Source organism: Apostichopus japonicus, chromosome 23 (assembly GCF_037975245.1).
Source record: "Apostichopus japonicus isolate 1M-3 chromosome 23, ASM3797524v1, whole genome shotgun sequence".
Taxonomy (NCBI): Eukaryota; Metazoa; Echinodermata; class Holothuroidea; order Aspidochirotida; family Stichopodidae; genus Apostichopus; species Apostichopus japonicus.
Window position 1 is genome coordinate 16,991,988 of NC_092583.1, and position 15,944 is coordinate 17,007,931.

The window sequence follows — 15,944 nt, forward strand, 5'->3', positions numbered from 1 at the left end:
GTGCATAAAAATGAAATCCTCATGCCAGGAGCATAGCAAGACTTTGTGATTAGATTGGGGAGGGGGGGGGGGTATGGCTAACCCTACACCACTGTATCATATTAAGATATAAATCAGTTGTAGTACAATCTGAATGCAGGAATGCGCATACTGGTAATACATCTATAGGCATGCACGACAACTTACGCGATGTCGAACTTCGTCACATGATTGAATGCTCTTCAATTGATGGATTGTTTGGAAGACGCGTATAACAGACGACATTTATGGCCCCTTTGGCTTGCCATACACGTATACCGATATCGTTACAGTACTTATGAAGCGTATGTTATAATCAATGTTAATGTAGCTTAGCTGTCTATTTATTCTAGTATGTTTTCATTGTATTAATCGCATTTCAATGACACTTGTATTTTATTTTTCGATTCAAAATATGTAGAAAGAATTGAATTGTTGTATCCATCACGTGTTTCAAGGTGGATATGATAAATGTAAACACACGGAATAGAACATTAATGTAACGGAAAGAAAATTAACATTGGAATGCGAATTAGAATAGCCAGGTAATGTTCTACACACATATAGCTCATGTTAGCATTTCATACTGAAAATAACAAAACCTTTGCGCGAACCAAATCAGATTGAGTTGTTTATCATTACTAGTATGATCTGATTCATAGTTTGCTTTCTTAATTTCAGTCCCTCTTTGGTGAAAAATGACGAATTGGTGGGGTGACATACTCGAGTTATAACAAGTTATAACAAATAAACTTACAGATGAACGTATATATATCGAGCATCGATTGAGGATTGGCAGATATTATAAGTTAATAAAAAATCATGCAAGCCTCTTTTTTATAAAAAAAATTGAAATTCCAAATTTGTAAACAAATCAAACAAGAACTAAATCTGACATGTTGTTGGCCAATGAAGTGAAAGTCAAATAAGACATTTGGATTCCCGGCGTGTTCTGTAGATGACTGGATCTTTTATTATGCTTGTTAACAAAAGATTGAGTAAAACACGAATTTAAGAACACGTTTATACCGATCAATATGTGATGATGTCTTAATAAGATAAAATGATGAATTATCAGATGTTGCACCCACCCCCCCTCCCTCATAAATGAGGAGAAAATGTACCATCTCCATTTTCACATGTTTGAGGGGTCCTCCTCTAGAAACAATAACTGCATTTTGAGGCATAGTTAAATTATAAATTAGATTTAAAATTAGGTCTAAACGCAAGGTTTTGCTAATATATACTTGAAAAAATGCTCCTGGCTTTAACGTTTTACCAGACTGTGGGTTTCCACTCCTTCTAGCGGCACACGCCTTAAACGACCGTGCCCCTCACCCCCCCCCCCGTACAGACTACTCTCACCCCATCTGTGCCATCATCATGTGTACAAACACTATACAAGTTACAAGACATGAGTATTGTGCCCCTCGTAAAATGTTGGTGCCCCTCGTTAGAATGTTTGTGCCCCTCCAACAAGAATTCCAATGCAAAATAAGATATCATCTTTATCATTATAAGCCATTAAAACGAGATATTCATAAATAATCCAGTTTATAAATTTATCAGAATTATTCCGTCTTATGTAGCAAGAATGGAATGCTAACTGGTGCAAAGTAAAATGATATTGGAAACTTGAAGAAAAAACATTTAAGAAATGTCTTTTGCATCGAAGACAAATATCTGTGAAAAGGAGAACCACGATAAAGTGTCTTATAAATCTCACTGATAACTTACTTGTGCATCTAAGACAAATATCTGTGAAAAGGAGAACCACAATAAAGTGTCTTATAGATCTCACTGATAACTATCTAAGACAAATATCTGTGAAAAGGAGAACCACAATAAAGTGTCTTATAGATCTCGCTGATAACTTACCTGTGCATCTAAGACAAATATCTGTGAAAAGGAGAACCACAATTAAGTGTCTTAAAAATCTCACTGATTACTTACCTGTGCATCGAAGACAAATGTCCGTGAAAAGGAGAACCACAATAAAGTGTCTTATAGATCTCACTGATAACTTACCTGTGCATCTAAGACAAATATCTGTGAAAAGGAGAACCACAATAAAGTGTCTTATAGATCTCACTGATAACTTACCTGTGCAGCGAAGACAAATATCTGTGAAAAGGAGAACCACAATTAAGTGTCTTAAAAATCTCACTGATTACTTACCTGTGCATCGAAGACAAATGTCCGTGAAAAGGAGAACCACAATAAAGTGTCTTATAGATCTCACTGATAACTTACCTGTGCATCTAAGACAAATATCTGTGAAAAGGAGAACCACAATAAAGTGTCTTAAAAATCTCACTGATTACTTACCTGTGCATCGAAGACAAATATCTGTGAAAAGGAGAACCACAATTAAGTGTCTTAAAAATCTCACTGATTACTTACCTGTGCATCTAAGACAAATACACGTGAAAATGAGAACCACGAAAGTCCTCCTGATGGTGAAATCCATCGAAAAACTCGAAGATGTAAAGTAAGAGCAATTTCATAAATTCATTCAAAACATTTCATAGAAAGTGACAGAGATAACATCATCCAGTTGAAACTGTTTCTTTTCTGTGGTTAGATAGTGATGTGGTTTATATATCATACGTCAGAATTTTTAATGTCGTTTAAAAAATTAATTAACGAAGGTTGTTTATATATTTCTATGCTGCTTCGACTCAGTGGCTGTTTGTTCGATATATAATTATACGTAACATAATACGCGAACTGTCCATAATTTCGATAAAATCAATATCCATGGATATCACATGGACTGTTTGCGCCAGCGGCTGGACGAAATTAGAAAAAAAAGGAAATAAATAAATCGAATTCTAGTCGTCTAAGAAGTGACTTTTCAAGGAAAAGCTGCTGAAGAAAAAAACATTGTACTGTATTGAACTAAAATTTTATGTTGTAACACAGAAAGTTTGCTTACATGCATGTGTTACGTTGGAATGCGAGAGGTCTCGATAATTAATTTTTAACGAGACACAAGCCTGGGTTCGTTTCCGTAGGGAACACAGACAAATTGACGAGTCTAGAGAATTTAAATGAGAACGTAAACTATATTGAACAATGGAGTTTGAATCAACAACAATAAGTGGTAATTACAAATATATAGAAAATTACTCACAAACTTAAAAAGATAGGATACACTTTAAAACACGCTGGTCTCTTCCAACGGCGATATCCCTCAACGCCCACGACCTTGACGATGACGATTCTCGGTCGGTTGTACCGCGAAATTCACTGATCCTCGACGAAGTTTCTCGCGATCCCAGAAACACCAGTCACCTTCGTTCCGGCGATGCTCCAAAATAGAAGACGGACATCCAGCCACAATCGAGTGAAGCACAAGTCGAACTTCTCGCCGACTAAATATTACCAGAGTCAGTCCAAAATCAGCTTTATAGCCACCAACTCCTGGCGTAACGAACTTCCTCAACGGAGACAGAAATTCTTCACCTTCTCCGAAATAACGACTGGAAACTGCATTTTCACAGCAAAGTCCTTTTCAAACCTCTGAATGGAAGTGCAGAATCAATCTTGGTATCGATATCTCAATCCCTCAGAAATTACTGGCAGTTGAGCACTGACGATATATAGTAGAATGGTATAATATGTGTCGTCGTTTGTATTCGTTCAGAAACTGAGAAACTCTCTGATCTGGGCGGGTTTTTATACGATTCGCCAGGTCAAGAATCATCTAGATCTTTCTCGATACACCTGAGTAACAACTCGACCCAGTTTCTCCATTCTTGGAAGTCCTTTGCATATCTCGCAAACATTCCAGAGAATCCACGAAAATGTGTGCACAGCTTACACGCGATTTCACGTAAACCGACGTTAACCCGAGACCAGCGTGTCATCATAAGGAATATACCAGAACAATCGTGTATTATAACATTCTGACACGGTAACCCGACCTAATTTCTCAAATATTAATTTGACAGTAGGCCATTTCAAAATACTTTCTATGTTATAACATTAGGTTCCTCACTAGCAGTGACTAGCGTTAGGCTACAGTGGGCCTTCGTAACACATGAAGTTCAAATGAATCTTTTTGTACAATCCAATATACGAAATGAACCATGGTTCCAATAATGTAAACATTATCGCGTTCTTAACGTTACATTTGACAAAATTATCATTGAATGTAACCGAAGAAAAAATTAATAACGAAAATTATATCCGTCGATAAGTTTCTGTTTAATGCCATTGACAGAAATGAAATTACCGGAAATGCACTGAAGCGATCAATCGATCAATCTCAATAAAGCCAGTTCTGAAGGGTGGTGGTTATGGTGAGCTAGAATTATTGTTGTTATTATTATCGATACTCAGACTGCTAGCTTTCAAACGGACTTCTTGTTCAAAAGTACTTGATCAACATTTGTCGGCAAGCTCCGAAAACTTTAAAATGAGTTTTCCATCGTCTATAAACTTTGGCGACCTACCGAGGCCTTTTTGCGTTCCATATATCTCGAACTGTCGGTTGCGTTTCATTTCTAACTCAATACTATAAGTAGAAGACTTAAGTATCGGATACTCTACTTGTCATGGATGTCAATTTTGTGATCCAGTTGCAATTATCGTGGGGCAGAATATGATTTCCAAGAGTTCAGCTGTTTGTTTTATATAGCGAGGGCGGGGGGTGGGGTGCTAACCTCGTTATTTTCAAACCAAAATTCAAACATTTCTCAGATTGAATAAAACTATTGCTTTCATTCTTGACATGTTGACTATTTTTACTCTGATAATTGAAATTGAAACATTACATAATGAGTTTCAATAATGATATGCTAATGTTGAATTGTACCTTGCCGATATTTTCACCCGATACTCATATAGCGGGTACAGTAACTACTGTTCATGTCCTGTAACACATGTGCTATACCAGCTATATGAGTATCGACTGATATTTTTCCTGACTTACTGTAAAGTTTCCTGACATCATGACACCGATGGCGTTCCTTACTACTCGTCACGTTCTCTCAGTAAAGATAAACTCTTCAAAGATAAACTTTTATAACTGGGAACTTTGACATCTGTCCATTATTAAAAGGATCTAATTGTGGCATACTTACAAAAACAAATAGAATGAAAAGTATATTTGCTGAAGTGATATATTGACACTACCATAGACAACTGAAAGAAGTAAATATAATACAATCTGGAATTGAAGATAAGAGCTAGGTAAGTTTCCTTGCTGCATCAAATATGTTAACTGTCAACCAATAGATTGTAGTTTATACAGCAGTGGATAATAATACAACATGAAGATGCTATATCGGACAAGTGGCGAACGCCAATGGGCGGCGGAGGGGGGGGGGGGTGGCGGGTATTACCCTACCTGATGTCGTCAGCCGGGAAGGAAACATTCAATGCAGAGGGAATCCATGTAGTTGTTTGGTGGTTGCAGTAAAGCTCGAAACTGAATACTTCCGCTACTCACTACTCCTATACGACATTACAGAGTGATAATAATTAAACATTGCAATCTAATATTCTGTAATAAATATTGTAGTCCGTCCAACCAAGAGGAAGTCGATGGGAATTACTCTTTATTTTGGTTGTGTGTCTTATCGATTACGAGTATGATAAAGCAGCGAGGTATTGATCTGTAATAAGGTCACGGTTTGGTCAAGTACAGGTTTGCCGATGAAGAGGTAACTTTGTCATCGATCTTAGATTTCTATCACGTTTTCGTTTACTTGGGTTGATAACGATTTATTCACCCATTGGTTGATCCCAATCGCGGTATCTATACATTCACCTATATTGATAGAGAGGTGAGGAGGGGGGGGGGGTCACGTCCCTCCACTAAGATGTTGATGAGGAAGCCTTTAACACAAATTTCCTCTTCGTTCTCCCTTTCCTGCAGTCTTCGTTTGTAATTGTTCCACAAGTGCGCGAGATACTGTGAGTAATATACATATGCCATATTAACAGTTATCAGCATTGTGCCCTAATATGCTAGAATTTCAATTTATGGTCACCCATTGTCAACAAGAACTTTGAATAATACCTTCAAAATATTTCACCCTAACCGAAACATTTATTTTTTATTAATTCAACCTTCGGCATACTTGAAAAAAAAAGTTAATGTAGTTACGTGTCATGCGAACCAAAGAAGTACAGGCAAATCAGATTTGATTTCAAGTTTTATTGTTTTCTTTTCGGTGAATTCTTTAGTGGTATTCATCTTCGTGCAAGTGGCAGAATCCCTAGCTTACAATCACCACCTAATAATATGGGAAACCTTCCCTAGCCTACAATCACCACCTAATATGGGAAACCTTCCCTATAGCCTACAATCACCACCTAATAATATGGGAAACCATCCCTAGCCTACAATCACCCCCTAATAATATGGGAAACTATCCCTAGTCTACAATCACCACCTAATAATATGGGAAACTATCCCTAGCCTACAATCACCATCTAATAATATGGGAAACCATCCCTAGCCTACAATCACCACCTCATAATATGGGAAACCATCCCTAGCCTACAATCACCACCTCATAATATGGGAAACCATCCCTAGCCTACAATCACCACCTAATAATATGGGAAACCATCCCTAGCCTACAATCACCACCTAATAATATGGGAAACTATCCCTAGCCTACAATCACCACCTCATAATATGGGAAACCATCCCTAGCCTACAATCACCACCTCATAATATGGGAAACCATCCCTAGCCTACAATCACCACCTAATAATATATGGGAAACCATCCCTAGCCTACAATCACCATCTAATAATATGGGAAACTATCCCTAGCCTTCAATCACCAAAACCATCCCTAGCCTTCAATCACCACCTAATAATATGGGAAACTATCCCTAGCCTACAACCACCACCTAATAATATGGGAAACTATCCCTAGCCTACAATCACCATCTAATAATATATGGGAAACCATCCCTAGCCTACAATCACCACCTAATAATATGGGAAACCATCCCTAGCCTTCAATCACCAAAACCATCCCTAGCCTTCAATCACCACCTAATGATATGGGAAACCATCCCTAGCCTACAATCACCATCTAATAATATGGGAAACTATCCCTAGCCTTCAATCACCAAAACCATCCCTAGCCTTCAATCACCACCTAATGATATGGGAAACCATCCCTAGCCTACAATCACCACCTAATAATATAAGGGAAACCATCCCTAGCTTACAATTACCAAAACCATCCCTAGCCTACAATCACCATCTAATAATATAAGGGAAACCATCCCTAGCTTACAATTACCAAAACCATCCCTAGCCTACAACCACCACCTAATAATATGGGAAACTATCCCTAGCCTACAATCACCATCTAATAATATATGGGAAACCATCCCTAGCCTACAATCACCACCTAATAATATGGGAAACCATCCCTAGCCTTCAATCACCAAAACCATCCCTAGCCTTCAATCACCACCTAATGATATGGGAAACCATCCCTAGCCTACAATCACCATCTAATAATATAAGGGAAACCATCCCTAGCTTACAATTACCAAAACCATCCCTAGCCTACAATCACCACCTAATAATATGGGAAACTATCCCTAGCCTTCAATCACCAAAACCATCCCTAGCCTTCAATCACCACCTAATAATATGGGAACCATCCCTAGGCTACAATCACCACAATAATATTGAAAATCGTGTTTTTTCCAGATGAAAGTTATTTTAATAATTCAGACAGCAGGACTACCAGTCACTAATTTTTTTTTACTTTGTTACTTCATCACGGTTACAATTTCGGTCATTCAACATTTTATAATGTGACTAAATTATCTCATATTGACGGATATCTGATGATGTTTGTTTCGAGTTTTCTTTCTTTCCTTCCCTCTTGTTTATTACTTTCATCCTTACAAGTTATTGACTACAGTTTTATTTACATAAAGCTGGTATATGTTTGTTATGTGACTCGACCAGATGTTGTATTCACATACAGTGACACGAGAGAGTACAACATTCATGTACAACATTAATTAAGTTTCAACAGTCATAAAAAAGTTTCCTGAATTATGCACGTCAACATGATACGTACATCGTAACTAGCACCTCATCTACCAATCAATCAATCAATCAAAAAATTAATAACAGGCGCTATAGAGTAATGCGACCAAGTTCTAACACACATACGGAACGCCGTCTGTTTCACAATATTAGGAGAAAATATGAGCATGTAGCATGCCAACGTTACAACCATGATGTCATGTTTTGCTATAAGTATACTAGAAATAATATCAACATACCACAACGCAATGTCAGCATATCAAGAATAATAGCAACATTTATTTTCTACCTGAAAAAGGCGTTTGACCCTATACATCTGCGTTCGAGGAAGGAGTCATTTCGTTTCAACAATTTCAGAACTTATGTCAGCATGTAACGTAACAATAGCAAAGTGTTGCAATTTAACATCAGTGTGTCATGCATGGTTGATATTGATGTATGTTACACCAATTTATCTGCATTGTCAGAAAATAATATCATCAAATTTGATCCGATATCTGAGTGTGAAAGTGGCTGTACTTGTTAGTCTATAGCCATGGAGTTATGACGTAATAGCTCCACGGCCAAGCACACGTATATAGGTCGGTTCCTCAGATGCAGCATAACACTCAATGACTCAAATGATGTGTTTACGATTCATTACAACTTATTATTCAAGGACGTATAATGTAGAATGCCACACAATGGTGCTCTGTTGTTTTAGTTGAAAGAAGATGTTTTTATTTAGTTACTAGAATTAAAATTAAAAACAGACTAATATAAACCCTTATAGGCCTCTGTACTGTGAAGCCGACTGTGCTCTTGTCTTCCACTGAGTTCAACCTCGTTTATGAAATCATGATAAAGAATAGACTATGTAACGTTGATTGCATCATTCCACCCAGAGCTATTTACCGAATGTATTAATATCACACATGGAAGAAAATCGTTCACAAGAGAGTTTATATTTATGTCTAGAAATATTACAATGAATAAAAATATGCCAATCGATGATTGGTTTCCTATCTAGATCTGGATCTATATACTTGTTTAATAATGAGGTTAATGACAATGCTTCTCGAATCGAGGTCACATTAATTATGTTATCAGCTTTCAACGTGTCTTCGTAAACTTTTGTATGTTATGCTTTCCCTCTGAATTTATTCGAAAGAAAAGCAAAATGAGGTTTTGAGGAAAGAAAGAAAAAAGAAATGAAATTGACTGCTGTAACATATAATTTTAGGTTGTTTCAGAAATTTACATGTCTAAGTAATTTAATGCATTATATGCTACGTAAGACCAATTTTCACAAAAAATTAAATCATTTTTTAATTTCCATCATTTCAGTACTTGAAGCAGGTGAGCTGTTGATTCTTCACAACTACTGAATGCATTCTTCCAAGGAAGGGCCATTCTAAAGAGAAGGGAGAAAGATGGGGAAAATATTATTATAAAATCAACTTAAATCCCGTAAGATCATTTTAAAACTTGTAATGACAAAACAGAGAAGGGAAAGCAAAAATTGTATAATGGTTTTTAACGTTGTCCATGTTAGTTTGTTCATTATTTAAGAAAGGAATTGAGGTGTCATTAATTTCATACTTTCATGAAAATGACACCTTATAATCACAGGTAATCTTCATTGTCTGGGTTATATGATACAATTGAGTGAAAATTACCAACACACCCAGTTGGGACAATTTTTTTCGGAACTGTTCTGTCGTGTCCCGCTTCAGAGCACTCGTAGTGTCAGTATGAGCAGCATGAGTATCATGTTTCTCTCAGATAAAGGTTAGGAACTGTTTGTGCTGCCAAAACGAGTGCTTTGAAGCATAATATGGGAGGACAGTACAAAGAGGTATAAGCACTAGGAAATTGTACCAACTGGCTGATTACCACAGAGATGTTAATGAACATTCAAACAAGTCAGGTGTTGCAAATTAAAATAACCCTTATTACGAATTTCATTGATATGAACGTATGTCGCAAGGCTGTTCTTTGAAATCAATTTGGTGATGGCGCCATCCTTGTTTTGTGTCTGATAACCTCATTGCCAACAAACGTTCCTTTCTTCAATGACATCGTCATATTGCAGGGTGGGTTATTGTGTAAGTGATGGTCTTGGAGAGGAATTAGCATGACGTCACTCATTAATAAGATTATTCAACTGAGACACCCTTGTTGTGAATTGGAGGTGATTTGCATATTATATTAAATGTGAGGGAGGGGTTGGACATTCTACTGAATCCCCTGTCGGAAAATACACTCACGTAATTGGTCATCTGCTGCACGTGATCAAGGTAGAACAATGTTCCTGGACATGATGTGCTCTTAACATCCTGGTGTCCAAGGACGGCGTATACGTCAGGCACCAACTTGCCCCTGAAATGATATAGTAAGATAGTAATGATATATGTAAATGGTAACATTTCTAAGGATAGGTAGCACCTACCCTCACCCCCTATCCTACGCCCATCACACCCCATCACATTACACACATTTATAAGTCTTGTTATGTACCCATATGTACAATATGATTTTGACACTGAACTTCGTGAAAGCACACAATACATACTTACATCGTAATGGCGCAGGTCACAAAGTCGTCCAATGCCTGAAGGGCCGCTTGTGTAGGCATACTACTTGAAAACTCACCCATCATGGACACTCCTGTGTTTTTACCAAAGAAAAACTCATATGAAACATTTATTGATTAATTAATTATTGATCATGAGTATTGATTACTGCATCCATTCGCTTAATTCGATATATTAAACATTATGTATATATCATTGTTTATTACGAACGGTGAAAACAATAATTTTGGTTTTATATTCCTCACTGACCTGGGCGACAGTATTTCTACGATGACGTCAGAGAGTCCGTTTAACAAATTTCGATTCAGTGTTAGCTTAAAGCTTTAATGTCCCATATTTAGAGTAAATCTTAAACCATCCAATTTAATTGATCCATGATCTTTATAAAGCAGTGAATTTATTCATCTCCTGAGAGTAGTAATTCTTACAAATTCAGCTCTTATATAGAGTGAACGCACTAACATATGTCTTATAGCTAAATAATCATGTGACTCATTGTAAAGAGTGACGTCACTACAAAGAGTGGTCATCCTGGGCTCTTTCAAAAACAGACTTCTCACTTTTTGGGGACCAGGGAACTACAGTCCTGGACCCGAGGTCAGTTGGAGAGCTCTGGATTATACGGCATAAAGAAAACATACAAGTGTATTCATATTTTAATATTATTATTAAGCATAAAGAGGACTGGGTGGTGACCATTATTTCCAGGGCCTAACCTATACATTTCATCGCCGTTGATTGTACCATGGAGGTAAAAACAGATTGTACGTACTTGATGTACGGTGTCTTACCGATTGAGTTGGTGTTATATTCAGCAACACCAGCATGAGCACCAGTGGTGTCCCAGCCACGCCCTTCATACACATTACCATCTCCACCAATCAAGAAATTGTATCCAATGTCCCACCAGCCATTACTATCCATATGATAGTTCTGAAGAAATAAACGTCAATATTCTCATAAAGAGTTAAATTTGAGAAATATATAAACAATTGAGGTAATACCAATGTCTCATCTCAGCCATTGACCTGTTCATAATATTTGATTAGAAGCGTATGGGTATGACGTCATAAAACACGAGTACAGAACTAACCTATTCTCGTTATACTTCACTAGACAATTCATCGTCATGATCACGTGGTCCCAGTCTCTACTTAAAGGTGCTAGGTTGGAGAGTTTATCAGTGTAGATGATTGGCAGATTCGTACGCAGGATTTTCTGTGCATGGGGTGTGGTGGAGTGGGTGGGGGGGGGGTGTGAACTTTTGAGCCAACGGATGAAAACAACTCATCACGTTAGATTGCCAAACAGAACTTTGTGATTTTTACATTTATGGCTTTTGTGTCAAGTGCATTTTGTTTTAAATAGGGTGAAGGTCCCTACCCTCACTCTTGAACCAGGCCACTGAAACCCTAGGAACGCCACTCTCAACGTGAGATCCATCTATATAAAGGAGTACAAACATGAATTATTCTTATAAATTACCTGGATACCCCTCATAACACTGCTGCATGAGGAGATATCACTACACGATGCTCCCGCGGTATGGTGTACCACGAAATAGTCTACTGGGGTTGACATAAACTTTGATCCACTGGGTGATCTGGCTCCCCATTCCGAACGAGATACGATGTTTGGACAGCCTGATAAGTCGTATTAAGAAAGTGATTAATATTTAGAAATATAATTAGCCATAGATAAGTGTAGTTAAGACAGTTAAGGTGGCGTACTGCATCAGTCCGTTCAAATGTTCCCCTTCATGAAAAGGAGGAAACAGGAGAATGTCTATTTTTGGTTGAGGTTGGGGGGGGGGGGGCGGTGAATAGGGGCGAGGGGAATTAGGGGAACCTTGGTGCAATTTAAGACTACTTTATGCCTTCAAAGAGCTGCGTTGTAAAGTTGCTTACTGGTGAGTAAAGATGTTTGTTGATAGGTGATCATAACTTTGGGCTCACATTGTTAAACTATACAAGGTAGCATTCACCTAATGAGACCCTCATTAAAGGTACTTTGATGATTTAGTACGTATGTCAATGTGTTATTTAGCCTATATGGAGTATATGCTACCTTAACGTTAATCAGCATTGTCTACAAATTGAAGTATAACAAATGTGACGTCTCGAAAATATTTCTTATAAACTGTTCTAGAAGTGCAACTTTTAAATTTTGGAAGGGAGATGAAGGGTTGGGAGGGGTGGGGGGGGGGGGTGAATTGAATGTATCAGCGAGTGACACGCTTTCGGGGTATCAGTTCTGTTTAGCATGTGTCGAAGTGCCAAATGAAACCTTGCTTGTACACTTTATTTCAGCATTCGTCCTCATCTGCTGGAAAGACCACTAATGGTCACATCTTGTGAATCTTTGCACCCATGTACAGTTACCCTCAGAGTATCGTTCCTCGGTCACTGAGACATCTAGCTGACTATAGTTTTTACCCTCTCTTCTCCTCTCTCCACCACACCAACTATACTTCCCATATACGACTGGGAACAAAGTAGAGAGTTTGGACCAGCAGAAAACTATTGAAAATGTTCTAACATTTTTTATCCTCAGTGAAGATGACCTCTAAGGTCAGGTCACAATCATGTGATAATGTGTGATTCATGCATAAATTTGTATTTACAGGATAGCTGACTAGATAGATTGGTTTTATTTGTAATTTTATGGTTTCTACTAAGTTTTAATCATGCCTTCAATTATTTGCCGAATTTACCTGTGCAAACTGTTAACATGTGGAGTTGTTCAAATGGAATATATGCAAACTGCTACATTAGATGGCGCTATAAAGGTAAGCTATGCAGCTGTAACCAAAAAAAAAAAACACGAAAAAATCGAGTTTGATGTATAAATAGCAACTTACCATTCACTGCAAGCAAACAACTCTATAAAGGAAAAAGATCAAAGAACGTTGAATTTTAATAGCTGTGTGGTTTATACAACCTTTTATATTTCTTTAAATATACCCTTATCATAGAAGTACAGATCTGCACTCGATACCCATGTACTAATAGTATATACGTAACCTTACTAATGATCTTTCGTAAACAAGTAATGTAAAGTAATGACTACTTTAAAATCCCCATTTCCCCTGCCTCCCCCCCCCCCCCAGAAAAACTATGGTCACTCCACAAAACAGAATGAAATTCTAGGGGTACAGCTGGGTCTAGAATCGTTGATTCGCCGAATGGCACGGAGCGGGGGAATTATGAGTTGTTCGGTCAGCATTCTATGAATAATTCTAAGTGATTGAAAGATTGTGAGGCTTCAGAGGACAATCCCATCTCCTTCTATTCCACTTCTTCTGAAACCCATTCCCCTGGTCATAAATATAGCAACATACGCTCAACACTGACGCCGACCAGAGTTGCGGAAGTCATTAGGACCATAACGGTCATGTAGTGATATCTTAGGCCTATACTGAACGTTAAGAAAACTTTCTGCTTTTTCGCGATTGTACGAAACCATTACTCGAGTATTTCTCAAAATGATAGATTATACTATGATAAAGATAAAGATATAGATTCTCAGCCATTCTTCGCTCACAACTTTCAATCCCGCAATAAAAAACAAAGCAAATTGCAAGAGTGTTACTTCATTGTTTGAATGTTACTTATCCATACATTTATACCAGGGTTGTCCAACCTTTTGCAATGGAGGGCCACATGGAATGATTATGATGAAGGAGGGGCCGCATGAACCCAACGCTCGATTTTTCGCCCGAAGCCCAAGGCAACAAAATGTGAGCACTGCGCGCGGAGCGCACTGATTTATTGTCCGTCCTGAGACAACAGATAAATAAAGTTCAGCCGACCCCACACCCCTCCGATGAGAGAGTGTCACCCAAAGTGACCTGTTTGCAGTTTTTTGTTGTTGTATATAGCTTCAAATTGTTATCAATAAGCTCACTAAATTTCGCACCGTAGATCATCTCTGGCGGGCCGGACGCAACCATGCGGCGGGCCGGACTGTGGCCCGCGGGCCGTAGGTTGGACAACCCTGATTTATACGGAATTTTAGAAAGTATTTGAATCAAGCTATTGATCAAAATCACCCCAAGATCTCGCTTTTCGCCCACATACTATTTATAATAATTAAATGATATAAATGAGATGTTAGATTTGCCGTCAGCAGTTTACCTGGAGAGCTGCGACAACGAGGATGAAGAAACATGAATATTTCATCGTTTCAAGATGGCCTGTATTAAAAATAAAAAAGCAAAACAAAATAAGGTTTAAATGAACTTTAAATTCATGCTGAAGTTGACACTACACGTTTCAATGACTTTCACCACACTTTTGAAGCATTCTATGGTCATGTCTTAGCCTTTAGCGTGTCATTCACATACATCGCCCGGTGAGAAAAATATATATTCGTCATGTCGCCATAGTAACATTGACCTGCATAGATTTAAACAAGGACGTCTTACTTGTAACTTAATGTACACGGTCCTATAGCCTTTGTAAAAGATAAAATGCTAATACATTTCAGCTTCTTTCATTTAACAGATTTGAAATACTGCATGGCTACTTTTACTTTTAACTGCGTAGTGGTTGAGGTTTTGCTTCTCCTTTTGTCTGTTTGAATGTTTGCCGTTTGCCTTTTTTCGTCCATTATTCCAGAGCAATATAAAAAATAGCAGCATTAAAATCAACAACTTATACCAACAACAATAATAATGACAACAAAAAAGGTCTATGTGCATTTTCGATTTTCCTAATACAGATAAAAACAGACTCTAAGTACTTTTTATTGAATTAATTGGGTACTTACGATGTAATCCTTTTGATATGATTCCAGACGTACTGACACAAAGAACGTCAATCACTATTAACAATATATGAACAGAAACTCTCAATTTTATACATTAACCTAGTAATAGTCACACGTGATAAACTCACACCTTTGTAGATAAGACTTAATTAAAGGGAACAAGGTATCTTTCTTCAATTAAAATTCCAAACTTTTCAGCTTTCTGTGATAATTTTTTTTTTGAACAATAAATAAATTAAGAAATAAAATGTACTTACATTTTTAATTTTCCACTGACCAAATACCTAACCGCCATGTTTATTTTTACGCATTTTGTGACGACATTCGATCGCAGGTGACGTCACTATCTCACCTCTTCGTGACCTTATGCACTCACCTATATTCATAGGGTATTTTATCTATTGTATAGGCTATATAGAGAATGGACGTCCCCTTCCTCTGCTACTACAGCCATAACCTAACAACCCCCCCCCCCCCCACACACTTCGCGAGATAATTTTATCCCCTTACTTGTTTTGATAAATGTTTCGAAAATCG

The 15,944-nt window shown here is 37.6% G+C and overlaps 2 protein-coding genes across 3 annotated transcripts in view; both read right to left on the reverse strand.

The window, feature by feature from the left end:
• LOC139964849 (uncharacterized) overlaps positions 1 to 4,979 on the reverse strand; it is a 28,351-nt gene extending 23,372 nt beyond the window's left edge. Inside the window, exons 1-2 of one of the 2 annotated variants that reach the window (XM_071966871.1) lie at positions 2,443 to 4,979; positions 2,347 to 2,367 (exon numbers count right to left, since the gene is read on the reverse strand). In XM_071966871.1, coding sequence (XP_071822972.1) covers positions 2,347 to 2,367; positions 2,443 to 2,488 — 67 coding nt within the window. In that variant the 5' untranslated portion in view covers positions 2,489 to 4,979. Of the gene's footprint in view, positions 1 to 2,346; positions 2,368 to 2,421 lie in introns of both variants that reach the window. The other variant, XM_071966870.1, reaches the window with a different exon arrangement.
• Positions 4,980 to 5,129: 150 nt separating this feature from the next.
• Positions 5,130 to 15,493, reverse strand: LOC139964850 (peptidoglycan-recognition protein SC2-like). Its single transcript, XM_071966874.1, has 8 exons — positions 15,408 to 15,493; positions 14,774 to 14,832; positions 13,498 to 13,519; positions 12,123 to 12,280; positions 11,429 to 11,570; positions 10,620 to 10,710; positions 10,311 to 10,422; positions 5,130 to 9,454 (listed from the first exon to the last, which is right to left on the reverse strand). Exons 2-8 carry the CDS (start codon positions 14,816 to 14,818, stop codon positions 9,422 to 9,424), a joined length of 603 nt encoding a protein of 200 aa, XP_071822975.1. The 5' UTR covers positions 14,819 to 14,832; positions 15,408 to 15,493; the 3' UTR covers positions 5,130 to 9,421.
• Positions 15,494 to 15,944: the final 451 nt, after the last annotated feature.

Coding starts and splice junctions, on each gene's coding strand:
- LOC139964850 (XM_071966874.1), bottom strand. CDS start 14,818: ATGAAATATTCATGTTTCTTCATCCTCGTTGTCGCAGCTCTCCAG. Junction 11,571..12,122: donor GTGTTATGAGGGGTATCCAG/GTAATTTATAAG, acceptor TTATTTCTTCAG/AACTATCATATGGATAGTAA. Junction 10,423..10,619: donor GTGACCTGCGCCATTACGAT/GTAAGTATGTAT, acceptor ATATCATTTCAG/GGGCAAGTTGGTGCCTGACG.